At 40.8% G+C, this 13,050-nt stretch overlaps 1 protein-coding gene across 1 annotated transcript in view; it reads right to left on the reverse strand.

Moving 5' to 3' along the window:
* Positions 1-13,050, reverse strand: part of SLIT3 (slit guidance ligand 3) — a 524,461-nt gene that overhangs the window by 49,126 nt on the left and 462,285 nt on the right. Inside the window, exons 27-28 of the mRNA XM_068417108.1 lie at positions 7,597-7,694; positions 828-967 (exon numbers count right to left, since the gene is read on the reverse strand). Coding sequence (XP_068273209.1) covers positions 828-967; positions 7,597-7,694 — 238 coding nt within the window. The remainder of the gene's footprint in view (positions 1-827; positions 968-7,596; positions 7,695-13,050) is intronic.

Consider the following 13,050-nt stretch of genomic DNA (forward strand, 5'->3'; position numbering starts at 1 on the left):
ATTGCAGGTGTTTCCTTACCACTCCATGCTGAGCCAGGAAGGTTGTGCTAACGCAGTTTGAGCGAGTCAATGGTATGCTCCAGTAATGACTTGAGAAAAAGCAATTTTACATTACAGTTAGGAGGGTTTCTGGTCTTGCAGAAGGTTTAGGAAGGAATTTATCTGAAATGCAGGATGGGCGCTGGAGATACTAATTCCATTTCTAACTCAGTTACCAACTTCTGTCACCGTGGACTTAGCAGGTGACTGCACATCTGCTGAGTTGGGCTAACTGCCATGGGTGGACTCTGAAGACTACAGTTTCTTACACAACCTTTGCTTCTCCACTTGTGAAATGGAGACAATGAATTTAAACAGCACGTTGTCAGGCTCATTTTATTTAATAAATGCAGACCTCTGAGATCTCAGGTGAAAGCCATGCCCCAAAAGCTATTTTCCTACCATAATTTCAACAGGAACTATTTTTATTTTCCAAGAGTCAGAACAGATGTATATTAGACTCAGCTCAATACTGGGAATATTTCTGAAATACATTTAGAGAAGGTGGATGCAGAAGTATAAATTTCTCTGACACCTTAAACTTCAGTATTTTTAAATGTATTTTACAACGAAGCATCAGTATTTTGACTCAGAAAGCGGCCATGTTTGTGAGCACGTGTACTGCAATATTGGTAGAACTAACAACTTTCCAGTAAGACATCCAGGTTGCTGTAAAATGGGACTAGATTCTTGGTTAATTATACACTCATGGACAAAGTAAACGTGCATTTGGACCCTTCCCTTCAGGGACTGGGGATTCCTGTTCTTTGGTTGTGGCCCTTTCTTACCTGTGTAATTAGGAGGGCAGAGACAGACATAGTTGTTGATCCCATCCACACATGTAGAGTTATTCTCACAGTCATTATCTTCACAGTCATCTGGGTTTATTTCACACCTCTCCCCCTCATACCCAAGGACACAAGAACAGCTTTGAAGAAAGAAAAAAATTAATAAAAGTTAGTATGGATCTGAAGGGGCAGGAGGTTTGAGGTATAAAACTGAAATGAAAACATATAAAAGTGAGTTGCTGGAGTCAAATTCACTGCTGCTGTGAAGTACACAGCACTTTAACCCTATGTGTTTGGTGAAGGATGCAGTCTGGTGGTTCATGGGGTCATGTAACTATTTACATGAGACATAAAAGCATCAGCAGGAGACAGCCTCTGTCGTGCTTCTCTTTGCTTTCTTTGTTGATAACTGTAGCGTTGAATTGAATGAAGCAACTCCAGGGCAGGAGAGTAAACACTCATCACAATATTCAAATCCTTGGCTTCCCTGTTAATAATTTTGTGAGTATGTGGATGCTTGCCTACTGAGGACTGCACAATCATAGGGCAAATTGGCAGCTTTAGATAGCTCTTCTCTTTAAAGAACAATGTCTTGAATTGAGTTTACAGACATGAACATTTTCTTCTCATTACTACTTTGTCACTTCTCCAAACAAGAAATGTTTGGGAATGATTGCTTTTACAAGTGCAGTAAGGCTTCAGTACTTCCACAGCTCCTCCCACATCTATTTGTAGAAGAGCTGATGATGTCTAGATAATTCAATTAAAACACAAACAAACAACAACAGAGCGAGGAATGGTTCTGTGACGATGTGGACACTACTGAAAAATAATTGCACTAAATATTTTATCGCACAAAACTGTGATGTATGGTCCCTAGAGGGAGTGTAAGAAACTAAGTGGTTCGTTTTTTTTCAGTCTCCATTTCCTCTCTAGATCTAGAAAGCTATGGCTGCTAAGAGAACCTTTATATTTTAAACTAGCTGTAAGTGATGAAGAGGTGGAGGCCACAGTTCCTAAAAGAGAGTCTAAAAACACGTGTTAAGTGCTCCAGTTACTTCAGTGGCTTCTAAGAAGCCAGCAATGCTACTTGAAGTGTCAGTGTTGCTGTTCACTAGTCACAGAAAGCATGTGTGTGGAAGGGAAGGGTTGTTTTGAGCCCCAGTCCAAACTACACATTCACTCAGCTGTTCATTTCCTTTCTGATGCAAGTTCTGGTGGCAGAAAAGGAACAGAACAAATGTAAAGCACTACTGATTGATGAGGATGGAAAACAGAAAACACCAGAGCCGTCACACTAATGGCCATCCACTGCTTTCTGAAACCAGGAGAATTTTCAGTGCAGAAATAGCTGCAGGGTACTTCTTTTTCAGCTCAGATGGACAAAGTGGACATGTGGTGGTTATCTTGCTTTATGTAGGTGTCAGGGGGTTGAGGTAGGGAATGCCCTGGAGAAGCAGATCTTCAGAATCTGTGAAGAAAACTGCAGCACTTCTGGGCTGCTTGCTCTCAGCATGACATTTGCTTTTCTTTATCCTGTGTGCCACAGACTGAGCAGAGTGCAGGGACTCCCAAGGGAGGAATGGCACAGAGCTCTACATCCACCTTCAGTAGGGCCTAGGTTGGACCCTGAGGGTAAAGTTAGATTCTTCACGACATGGGCAACCTCAGAAACCAAAGGAATAACAAAGGGGAAGGAATAAGGGGTAGGGAATGTGCCTTGAGCCACCACAACAGTAAGATCTTCTAGATGGGTACAGAACAGGCATATAGGTCACATGCTAACAGACATCTTTGTTCAGTTCTGCAGGGACCATTCACAGGTCATGAGAGTTAGAAAACCTTCACCATGAATAACCAAAACCAAACTGCTCAAATGAATCCAATTTAGGACACAATAAATCAATAAGAAATATTTTCTTTTCCTGTCTCAAGCTCATTATTGCTAATAAAATATGTCCTTTTGCGGACCCTGCAATGATCCAGAGCATCACAGGAGGCAGATAAGAGAGAAGAGCTGGCACACCATCTTTTGTGCCAATGCAAGTGTCGGGGACGGGGTTAAAGGCATCTAATTAAATACAGTAGCACATTGATCATGTTTCCCTTTTTGATTACAAAACCCCATTTTCCGGGGTCTATAACTCAGCCATAAAAATATGCTCCAGGCTGCAACTTGGCATCCAAGGTCTCAGTTTGGGAGCACAAATTTTTCTCTCCATTTAAAGAAAAGCAACAAGAGTGGCTTTGTGCTGGTTATTTTTACGTGAATATAACACCATTTTCCTTCAACAAAAGGATTGGGACAGCTTGGATGTACGCAATTAAAAATGACATTATTAAATACTATCACAGTAATGGTTCAACTCAGTAGAGTTACCATTAGTAACAATACATATGGGATTGTTAAGATACAATTGCTCAGTATTAGGACACATTCCATAATGAAGGAAATGTCAGCATAATTGATGACATTTGGCTACTGGTCCCTATGTATTATAGGGAGTCTTTACATTATTGCTTACGTATGAATCTTTATTTTGATTTGCATTCAAATGTGCCCAATATGAGGACTGAAATTAGAAGATAAAACATACAATTTAGGACCCAGACTGAACCATACGTTGAAAGAGTTGCAGTTTGGGACTGTTTGTATGTATTTTCCCAGAAAAAGCTTAGAAGAGAAATGAATTTTGCAGAGTGACTGGAAGGTCATCAAACTTGGGTTCCAGCTGACCGATAGAGAAAATTAATTCCAGAGACAATGATGAAAACTTTGTACTGACTAAATAGCGAAGCAGTGTGAGACAGCATTTCATTTGGACCTCGGAAACAATGGAGCCATGCAGGAAAGAACTATTTTCTAAGACGCTGTGATCGCATAAAGGTCCAAATTCCCTATTCCTCCAGTTTTGGGATTTTCTGTTAGTGTTGCATTTTCCTAAAAAGAAAGAACTAAATAAAACCCCATTATCCTCATGAAGGTGCGACGGAACACAGAACTTAATGACAACATTTTGGGGGTAAACTTTTGGAGCTGAAGTATACTGACAATTTTGTAAGTTTACTATATTCAAAATTTTTTTTCATAAACTCTAATGAAACAGTTCAGCATCTGTTTATTAAAATAGGCACACATACAGTGTGTACACACATACACACATACTAGGCAGAATTAACACTAGGGAGTTAATCAGTTCCAGGATTTTACATTTATGAGGGAACTTAAAAGTTTGTGGAAAATGCTAAAGAAAACACTCTGGAAAATGGAGGGGGTTTTATACGGAGAAAAGTTTAAATAATCCAGAGAATTTGTTTCCAAACATCATGGGTTATCAAAGATCAGCTGGTTGCCTGTGGCTAACTGAAGCAGAGCTGACAGCTCTGCCTCCTTTGCCAAAGTCTCACAGGCATGCTAAGTGACCAGCACATGTCTGACTGACCATCTTTTTTTTTTATCAGTCTCAATAAGCACCTTTTTTGGCAACCTTTTGTCGAAGAAGATATTAGATTAGAATGAGCAAGTCAAAGGGAGGAAGAACTTCATGTTTCTAATATCCTGAGCCACACTATGTCACTTGACTATTCTTTAATACAGAAGTCATCCCTACGTGAAGAAAGAGAATGTGAAAATTATTCAGAATTGAAAAAGTGCAAGAAGAAAGATGCCCAAGAAGGACTGAAGAACTCCAGCTGAACCTTTGCCCTTCAGCTGCCCCACCAGGACCTGCTATTACAACAAATCTGAGCATCTCAATCCCCTGCTGCTGCAAGCCCTTGCGGGTACCAAGCACAGCGGGCGAGCCAGGCTGGAATCTCAGTCATAACTATGAATTTCCTGTCTTTGCCTGGGGAACATCACCACCTTAGCATTATTTAAAAGGTAATTTTCTTGTCTAAGGCTACAGAAACTTGAGAGTTAAACTGCTTGGCATTTCATAGGGAGAGAGCTTTGGCTTAAGTTTCCTTTTTACAAGAGTTAAGATTTGACAAGTTTGGCAGCAGAGCTTGTGTATGAATATATTTCCCTAGGGAAGAGAATATACAGAAGATATAATTTCTTTTACAGGCCACACAACAGAAAAATCCAAGGAGGCCTCTCATGAAAATGTTTTTGACATCCACTTCCTCACACCATATAATCTAAGTTAACGTTTTCCCATCTTGATGAACACAATTTATATGCACGTAACTCTGACTGCTGCCATCCACTGGAGAGGAGATTTCCCACCAAAAAAAAACCCAAACCAATCAACCAACCAAATTCTATCTTGAGATGTTTATCTTCCCCATCACTGACTGTTCCATCCCCACATCCCATTGCTCTACGACATGCTAAAGTTCCACACTCCTCCAGAGCAGCTGGGACTAGGGCCTGACCGAACTAAAAACACAGAGAGAAAATAGAGCAATGCATAAACTGAACACTCAATTTTACGAAGCAAGATTTTGACGAGATATAGTTTTATGTGTCTTTTATTAGACCAACTAAAACTATATAAATAAATATAAAAGCAGAAACCTTCCCTAAAAAGCCTCAAATGTTGTTAAGCAATAAAACCACCCCTGCAGTTTTCTAAAGGATCTCAAAAACAATGTTCATTTGGAACTGAAGCAAAGCCTCTGAAATTGTAAAGTTCTTCACAAGAAAAATTCAGAAGTAGCTTTCATTTCAGGTCATTCAAAACTTTTTACTTTCTACCACAGAACAAAACAAAAATGCTGAAGAAAAAACCTGATCCAAAATATAAGCTGAAGCCTTTCACTCTAGTATTATGGATATTATAAGCTGAAGCCTTTCACTCTAGTATTATGGATATTATAAAATGTTTTACTAGCACGTTTTAGCTTGATTTCTGAAAACAGAGTACTGAGTGACAGAAAACAGATATTCTAATATGGTACAATTTTCCTTTGGCACAAGCTGGAAAAAGCTATCTAAACAGTATTACATGAGGGTGACCAGAAGGGAACGTGAATGGAAGACCACCAGACCTTTATTTCTCTCAAGCAGAAACTGAACCTGAACTTTTACTCCAAAAATTGCTGGGCCTGCTAAAATCTGCATCAAGAAGAGGTATATGAGATCAGAGTAGTGGTTTCACCAAAATCCAGGGGGTCTGTCAAGCAGCATGACCATTTGCACGTGCTATGACCTGAAGAGCCTCCTCATCCTCTCTCACCACCATGCACCAGTATGACCCTACAGACACATCTCTACCCAGGAGATGCACTCTTCTGCTCTGCTCAGGGCCTCGTCACAGGTGCTCAAGCTGAGCTCTAAACTGCCCCTCATGGAGACGTGGCTGTGTGTTTTAGTCCTGCTCTCCCATGTTGGAAAGCCTCAGGTTGTTATTTGTAACAGACCCTGACAGTGTCCCTTCATCCCCATCAACCTACATTTTTCCATTGTAGTACCTTCCGTGCCCTTCTGTGTCCAGCGTGTGCTGGATCTGTTTCTGTGAGGGGGGGAATTCTTGAGGGTGAGCAGGCACAGAGACAGAGAAAAGCTTCGGGACATTTCTTCTGTTTTCTGCTTCCCCATTCATCCTACCACAGGGCAAAATGGAAGCTCTTCTGTGCCTCATTCCCACGTGAGGGATTTAGGGAGTCAAAAAGCAGCCACAATGCTTTTCTGGAAATATAAAAGGCATCCTACCATTGGCAGGGGAACAGGAGGGGGGTGCTAACCCCCCACAGCACCTAAAGTCCTGTCAGTCACCCAAACTTTCACCTGGCCCTTTCATTTTTGAAAAAAACCCTATTTTCTGACATAAGATCATATGGGTTTGCTGACTTGGTTAACAAACAGTTAACCTCAGTTGGAACAGTCTTAATCACAGCTGAAACCAAATGGGAACCAAACTGAAAAAATGTATTGGTTTGACTCCCTGCTTACACCATTTATAAACCTTGCAATTCCGTCTCTCCCTCCAGCTGTCATTGATAGGAAGCCATATATAAAAGAAGACAAAGCAGCAGCCACAGTAATATACAAAAGCTTTTAGAAGTGAGGCTTTCATATACACCATTGAAACAACAGCACGGTGTACTTTTGTACGTATTTTGTGCAAGAAATAGCACAAATACTGAGGACCAAATCTATGAAAATTTCAGCAACTCTTTTCTAAAATAAAATTTCTGTCAACTTTAATGACAACTAGTGGCCAAAGCCTCAAACTTGTATTTTCTTACCTGTAAAGTAGTACCTGTAGCAGCACAAAGCTCCCAGTTACTTCGGGACTTCTCTTGGAGTATCCCCACCTATGCTATGTGTTTCTTATATGGGAAAAGTAAAATCTGTAATGTCCACCTGTAAAGGTTATTCTGCTGCAGGCACAGTGCTCAGGATGTGTCAATCTCTGCATGTTTTTTAATTGTTTCTTTAGAGCCTGTTTGTCTACAATATTATCCAGTATGAAAACATTTTGCATCTGGTTGTCAAGCAACAGATGCTTACTTTACAAATACAAAGAAGTGTATATGTGAGTTTGAAATGTCCCAAGGAAAATTAGCATACAGATAACAATGCAGATCAGGAAGAGCGCTCAGAATAGCTCTTAAGAGTATATTCCATTATGAGAAAATAAGGAGGCCTGTTTCAGAGGAAACAATATGTCACACCAATGAAACCAGATTAATTATTTTGTATGGCAAATAGAAGTGTCACATACAGCAGCTTTTATGCAGTTGCCATTATAGTTCATTAATGCAAAGTAGAAACACATTTAATTTTATAATCTCATTTTAAATGAACTTGTGTTACTACCTGAATCCCTCTTTATTTGCCTCGGTGAGGTGGCAGGTCCCTCCATTCTGACATGGATTTTGAATGCAAGAATTAATGGGCACGCTGCAGTCTCGACCCTATTTGGGAAAATTCAAAAGAAACAAGGTTAGTAAGACTCATGTCATCAGAATCAACGTCTCTTGCTCCCTCACTCTATGCATGGCACCGTTTACAGGAGGCCTGTGGTCTTCAGATCCATCACATCACCTAATGTTCTTTATTGATGGTCAGATAGATACGTTCATCACAGAAGTGAGACTTTGGGTAGGGTAACTGTTCTGACCAAGGGCACTGGTGGGTATCTTGGTATCATTTCAGTTTCAAGATTTTAGTTAACTCTTTCATTTAACTGTTTTAAGGAAACAGCTAGTTTCATCATTACTCTAACACACTTTAATCTCTAATGTTAGTTACAATGAAAAGAATTAATCGTGACCAAAGGTAAGCAGAAGGCCACACACAGCACAAGACCACATAGAGTCAGCACTCATTTAACTGCATTTACCAAGTGCTCAGTTAAACACTGCAACAGTACACCGTACTCGTTACTACGCATCGTCAAAACCTAAAGGGGAAAATTCATTTTTATCGTGGGAGCTGAGTTTGAATTTCTGTACAGAACACACTGAATCCTGTTTGAGATATTATGCTGGTTTTGGCTGGGATAGAGGTAATTTTCTTCATAGTAGCTGGTATGGTGCTATGTTTTAGATTTGTGCTGGAAACTGTTGATAACACAGGGAGGTTTTAGCTTTTGCTGAGCAGCGCTCACACAGTGTCAAGGCCTTTTCTGCTTCTCACCCCACCCCACCAGCGAGCAGGCTGAGGGTGCACAAGAAGTTGGGAGGGGGCACAGCTAGGACAGCTGAGCCCAACTGACCAAAGGGATGTCCCACACCATATGGCATCATGCTCAGCGTATAAAGCTGGGGGAAGAAGGAGGAAGGGGGGGACATTTGGAGTGATGGCGTTTGTCTCCTAAAGTAACTGTTACGTGTGATGGAGCCCTGCTCTCCTGGGGATGGCTGAACACCCGCCTGCTGATAGGAAGCAGGGAACAAATTCCTTGTTTTGCTTTGCTTATGTGCGCGGCTTTTGCTTTACCCATTAAACCGTCTTTATCTCAACCCACGTGTTTTCTCACTCTTACTCTTTGATTCTCTCCCCCATCCCACCGGGGGGGAAGTGAGCAAGTGGCTGTGTGGTGCTTAGTTGCCAGCTGGGGTTAAACCATGACAGATATCATTGTTGAATCAGTTCCCTTAAAGATTGCCCTAAAATATAGATCAGTTCCAACTGAACTTCACTAGCTTGAACAACCTCCACTGTTACAAACTGACTTTTTATTGGCTCTTCAAGGCACAGACATATTTCCCTGAACATTATATTCTGCTGATTAGAACAAGCTATTTGTAAAATTGGCAAATACATCAAAGAGTTTGGTCTTGCTTTTCAGTTACTCACACAGCAGAGTGGCATAAAGACACCTGAAAGCCTGAATACTCAAGGGATCTGTGCAATCACAAGAAGTTCAAGAGATCTCTACTCTTCCTGGCAATGGCCCTCTGCCAGCTCATCTACTGGAAAGCTGATACATGACTACAATCAAGATGAGAAAAATATCTCAGGAGTTACATTAATTCAGTCAAAGTTGCTGTTTTTTTTTTCTCTTGGTTTACAAACCATTATTTACCTTGTACTTCAGAGGAATAACAATGGTATATCTATTTGTAAGTTCCTAAACAAAGAGGGCAGATGCCAGCTCATGACATTGGTTCGTAACAGCTCTAACTTTTGTGCATTAGTATTGCACGCTACCCTATCACTGCCAACTTTCCTTGCTGACAACACTCGTCAGAAGTCATTGCTTTCTCCACCGAATTTGCAACAGCTTGCAACCCTTTTCAGACTTTACATACCTGGTGTGATGTACTGGAGTGGGGGACACTCAGATAGTTTCTATAGTCTCATTTTTTTTATGATGGCTGTGTTGTCAAAACGAAGTACCTTGATGCTTCAGCCACGTACTGCACGAAAGCATCACCTGGTAGTTGTTTTTCCATGTAGCTTTGAGACTTTGTTGTTCTCACTTAAGATACACTATTACATTATAGAATTAAGAATGGACTTTGAGAAGCCTCACACTGTACTTGGCAAATACCTGACAATTAATTTCTTGCCTCAGGATGAATACAGTGGGGTTAAAAAAGGCATAGAAAAGGACTACCAAGATGTTCAAGTAGATGGAGCAACTACTTTAGAAGAAGACACTAAAATGACTGGGACTCATTAGTCTGGAGAAAACAAAGCTGATGGGGGTGATATGATTGAGGTTTACAAAATCATGGAGGCGGTGAATCCAGAATTTGTCACACACTAAATCCCTCAGCTGTAGAGGGACACTTACGGATGTCAGAAGATGAGCTTAATACAGATAAAAGAAAATACTTCCAAAGTATGAGCTTCTGGGACATTTTTGCCACAGGAGGTTGTGAAGTCAGATAGTATAAAAGTCATTAGACAAATTCATGTACTATATATCCAAACCAGGTATGAAAGGCAACAGGCAGACATCAGCGTCCCTAGTTTGATGATGGTGGGCACTGGGAGAACTGGAGAGGAGTGGTGGCCAGGCTTGTACACACTCCTCAAATAGTAAAGATTTGCTAATGTCCCCATGAGAGACAGAATGCTGCAGTAAATGCATGACAGACCCATTATGGCATTTCTCATGTTCTTATGCCAAAGTTGTTTGAAAGGCTTATTTGGCTCTCAACAAGGAAAATGTTCCCTACCTTTTTTTTTCAAAAGAACCTAGCTGCTCCCTGAACCACGACTACATGGTTTTGCGCATTGTAAGGGAACAGATCTCTCGGGAAAACCACACCAGGATGGGTTTGATCAGTTTGCCTATAGCTGCATATCTGTTTGGGAAATTTCACTCTTGAGTGAAGAACAAACAGGCTGGTCACATCTTTCTAACCCTTGTTCATCATTGCCCACATCCCTCCTACATCCAACATTGATCAGAAGTTCATGCTCAGCTCTTGACTGGTGTGCCCATTTCCAGCAACGTGCCCAGCCTGGAGGTGACAAGCCAGCAGGACAAGGACTGTGCTGGTTCTGTGACAGCTCAAGCTCCTGTCATGCTTTAAGTACTGTATAAACAATCATAGCAATCTTAATTTGTCTCTGGAGTGCTTATCTTGAAATCGGTGCAGCCTTAATTAAGCGTAATCAAGGCACTAAAAAATCCAAACCAGCTTATAAATGCGAACTTTTCTCCCGAGTTCATTTGATCTGCTCTGTCCACTCATGGTGCTAGGCTCTCCCATTCACGTGTCATACAGTTCAGTTCTCCAAATACTACTGAAACCTTCAGTATTTTGTCAGGTAGGACATACTGCCATCGTACTGTGAGAAGAACTGAGACACACAGTGATTATAGTTTTGTCCAACACCACAGAGGAGCTTTGTTACAGAAATAGGAGACAGAGCTGTATTTCTTGAGGCTCTGTCCCCAGCTTTCCCCAAAGAGATGAGAAACAGCTTTGCGTTTTAAAATTTGTACAAATGCAAGGAAACGGGGACATCCTTTTCCTTGGTTGAATCAGAGGGGAGACGTTTCCAAAGAACAACAGAAAGACCTGGCCAGCCCCCTGCCTCATGGCGAGTTCATTCCCTCAACGCAGCAGCGCAGGCAGCATGTGAATCCTCACCCAAGACCTGGCAGAGAGGGTTTCTGCTTCATCCCTGCTGCATTTGCCAAACAGCCTGTCCTTCTCCATTTGAAATCCCGAGCCCCCAAATGTCTCAGGGAAGAATTGGGAAAGCGCCGAGGGAAGCTCACGCAGGTTTTATTTTGGCACCATGTGGTCCGCAGCACTTCACGGCTGAGAGCCATGCAGCATGAACACGAATCCGCTGCCACCCTTCTGCATCATGGCCTGTGTTTTGTCCATCTGTGTTGTGAATCCTGTGTGTTCACCACGTTATCCTAGTGAAGCTGGAAGATGCCATTCTTTTATATTTCTAAGATCACAGATACTTTTCCCGTGTCCCTGAAGAACTGACTATTTTATAGATACTTCACTAACATCAGTTACTGCTGTTTCATACAATCTCTTCATCCCTGTATCACTAGAATATTAAACCCTTTGCAGCTCAGCATAGCAAGAAGCAAAGCAGAAATCACAGCATCTATTTTTCTGAAGGTTTTTGTCACAGCTGAACACCATGTAAAACAGTCCCATCACTTCTACTGTAATTACTCGGATTATTTTGAATGTTCTTGTAAAAATTTAATAAAGATAAATGTTGAAATGAGAGCAAGGCATTTTCAGTCTCTCTCATTGGCACATGAAATTTCTCATGACTTAGCTCTCATTTCTGTACTGAACATGGCTGAATTATTGCTTCTTGGGCCTCAGGCACCATGGAAACTGATTAGTATGTGCTGCTGAATCAGACTTAATTACAACACTAAGTTGCTATGTGGCTTTAGGAAAATTAGAGGTTCTCTGACTCAGTTTACTCATTGTAATAAATGGGCAAACAGCACTTAATCCTTCTCTAGGATTATCTTCTCTGAGTTGACTTTATCAATGGCACATTGAGAGCCCACAAAACAAGTACAATCTCTCTAACACAGAAGACTATGAAAAACAAAGAATTCTGAAAGGAGAGAAGCTGCAGAAAATATTGGTACTAATAAATCTACAGCAAAGCAAGGCCATTTTATTTCTGTACAGGACTGTCACTACCCAGAAGAGCCAAAAGACATTCTAGAATCATCTTTCACATGAATAATGCAATTCTCTAGTCTCAATTTACAGTAAGACTGTTCTTACTGGAAAAATGGAATTGCTGTCAAGCATCACTAAAATTAATTTACCTGTGAGTTTGAAAAAAACTCTTTTAAATATATTCCCTGGAAATAACTATTGTTACAAAGAAGAATATTGTATATTTGCTTCAAGACTAAAGAGCCTTTTAATGAAGTCTGAGTCAGAAAAAGAGGTACAGACTTTGTTTCAAGGACAGGCAAGAAGATATGACTCTCTCAGCAATTCACAGAAAGAGGATGAAGGTCCCCCTGTGTGCAATATTTTATTTCTAGAGCTTAAGCTGCAATAAATTTTTGCCTAGTCTGATAGGAAAGCATCAGATCCAAAACACTTTTATATCATTTCTTTTTCTGTATGAGAGGAAAGGATTAGGTGTTGAAATGTAAAATTTCTGCAACTAATCAGAAGACATATATGTTCAGAGTCCAGCTGCCTTTTTAAATCTGAAGTACCTCAGCTGGTCCAGATTTTATGTGCGCTGCTCCAGCTCCATATTTCCCTGAATGAGAACAGAAACTATCCACCACACTTAGAAAGTGACAGTTCTTCGTTTCATACTCAACCGTAATTAACTGTACTGGGCATT

This window comes from Nyctibius grandis, chromosome 22 (genome assembly GCF_013368605.1).
Source record: "Nyctibius grandis isolate bNycGra1 chromosome 22, bNycGra1.pri, whole genome shotgun sequence".
NCBI lineage: Eukaryota > Metazoa > Chordata > Aves > Nyctibiiformes > Nyctibiidae > Nyctibius > Nyctibius grandis.